Source organism: Vollenhovia emeryi, unplaced genomic scaffold, assembly GCF_000949405.1.
Source record: "Vollenhovia emeryi isolate VEMERY1.0 unplaced genomic scaffold, V.emery_V1.0 DF945342.1, whole genome shotgun sequence".
NCBI lineage: Eukaryota > Metazoa > Arthropoda > Insecta > Hymenoptera > Formicidae > Vollenhovia > Vollenhovia emeryi.
Window position 1 is genome coordinate 1 of NW_011961024.1, and position 2,207 is coordinate 2,207.

A 2,207-nucleotide genomic window follows, 5' to 3' on the forward strand; every position below is an offset into this window, starting at 1 on the left:
CAACCCTGGTTTCAGGGAGGGACGATCGACAGTAGATGCGATTAAGTGTCTAAAGTCCCACTCTGACCATATGATGGGGGAGGGAGAAGTGGTGCTGGCGATAGCTTTAGACATAGCGAACGCCTTCAACTCCCTCCCCCCACGTTGAGATCAGGAGAGCCCTGGAGGATATGGGGGTCCCTGATTATCTAAAGAAGATAATCAGGGACTACCTGGAGGGGCGTAGGATTACCTGCCGAAATAGGGAGAACGAGAGCAAGGAGTGGCGGGCGACGTGCGGCGTCCCACAGGGATCGGTGTTGGGGCCGATCCTGTGGGACGTCGCGTACGACAGGGTGCTGGACATGCTATGCAGATGATACTCTGGTCGTGGCCAGTGGGAGGGGATGGGAAGAGGCGATCAATGTGGCAAATGTAGCCATTGATTGTGTGGTGAGGGCAATAGGGGCCCTTGGCCTTAAGGTGGCGGCAGGAAAAACAGAGGCCGTCTTTATCCACGACGGCTCTCTGGGGCAACCACCGGCATCGTGGATCAGGGTGGAGGACGTCCGTGTCCAGGTGGGGGCCCAGATTAAATATCTGGGCCTCCACGTAGACGGCAGGTGGAGGTTTGAGGAGCACCTCAGCCGGCTGACGCCCAGGTTGGACAAAGCAGCGAGTGCCTTGTCGCAACTGATGCCCAACCTGGGCGGCCCGCGTGGGAAAGTTAGAAGGCTCTATGCGAACGTAATTAATTCAATCGCACTGTATGGAGCCCCAGTATGGTCGGACGCCCTGACGGCGAATAAAAAAGCCATCGCGGTGCTGAACAGAACTCAGCGCCGCATGGCAATCAGGGCGGTCAGGGGATATAGGACCATTTCCCACGCGGCAGCCACGTTGATGGCCGGGATGCCCCCCATCGAAATGAATACTCGCGCACACGCTCGAGTGTATGAGCAGGTGGCGGAGCAAAGGGCAAGGGGGATCCCGGTGCCCAAGAGGGGGAGGAGGCTCCTCAGCCTCCGCATCAAGAAGAAAGTGAGGGAGGAATGGCGGACCTGGTTGGCCGACCCAAATCAGGCGGGCAAGAGAACGGTCCAGGCCATCCTCCCTCATCTGGACGAATGGATAGACCATTCATGGACACGGACGTCCTACAGGACAACGCAGGTACTCACCGGGCATGGATGCTTCGGTGAGTACTTGCATAGGATACAGAAGGAGCCTGATCCGCGATGCCACCATTGCACCGAGGAGCGAGATACGGCGCAGCACACGCTGGACAGTTGTCCAGCGTGGGAGGAAGAGCGCCGCGATCTCACGAATGAGATAGGGGAGACCTCTCGCTGCCGGCGGTCGTTAAAGCCGTAGTGGAGCGGGAGGAGGCCTGGGAGGCCTTTGTGCTCTTCTGTGAGCGGGTGATGGTGCAGAAAGAGCAGGCGGAGAGGGAAAGAAGGGGAGAGATCGACCCTCCGGACCCTCAGCCTGGAGGGAATGGAAGCCAGAGGGGAAGGCGGCGAAGAAGAGCCCCCCGTGGCACACCGGCGCATCTGCGCAAGTGGTAGGAGGCATCCCAGCAAAGGAGCATTTGCTCTGCACAGGATGCCCCATCGGAAGAAGGAGGGGGCTGTCCGTCGAAAGGACAAGGAGCACCAAGGTGCTGCCCAAGTAGGAAAGGGGGAGCTAAGGCGTCCAGGTCCCGCCGTAAGAATAGACCTGGGGTATCTCCTGCCTGTCGTAAGAGGCGACTAAAAGGAGCTGTTACCAGGAAGTCCTGCGGGACCCCTGGTGGGCGGGCGTGGGCTGGAGACCCACGACCCGCCCTCCCCCACAAGCAACTAGGGGGAGCGGCGAGGGGCCGGTGGCACCCTCGTCGCAGATGTAGGAGAAGGCCCTTATAAGGGCCGGGCCAAAAGTCAGGCCAAGGCGAGCGCGAGTCACGCGCGGCGCGGGTCCACCTAGAAGAGTCATGTCCTTACGATCCTAGGTGGCCCAGATATGCGCAGAGAAGTCCACCCCCGGTGGTTTTAGTGCGGTAGGCGCCCTCCATTGCACGCTGGCCCCAGGTCGCCAATTGCCTGGGGTACAGGGAGGGCGAGTCCCACACACCACCCGTCCCTCTCTCCAGGCGGTCCATGAGGATTTCCACCGGGTCAAAAAAAAAGTGGCTGGAAAACATCTGTACCGCATCCTTTACTCTTGGGTGCGGTGCTGCCGGTCGGATT

At 60.0% G+C, this 2,207-nt stretch overlaps 1 protein-coding gene across 1 annotated transcript; it reads left to right on the top strand.

The window, feature by feature from the left end:
• The first annotated feature begins 170 nt into the window (after positions 1-170).
• Positions 171-1,353, top strand: LOC105561446. Its single transcript, XM_012011441.1, has 2 exons — positions 171-222; positions 356-1,353. Exons 1-2 carry the CDS (start codon positions 171-173, stop codon positions 1,351-1,353), a joined length of 1,050 nt encoding a protein of 349 aa, XP_011866831.1.
• The last annotated feature ends 854 nt before the right edge of the window (positions 1,354-2,207 follow it).

Bases quoted from the DNA above. Each gene is read 5' to 3' on its own strand.
- LOC105561446 (XM_012011441.1), top strand. From the start codon at position 171: ATGGGGGTCCCTGATTATCTAAAGAAGATAATCAGGGACTACCTGGAG. The intron at 223-355 runs GTAGGATTACCT...CATGCTATGCAG, and splicing joins CAGGGACTACCTGGAGGGGC to ATGATACTCTGGTCGTGGCC.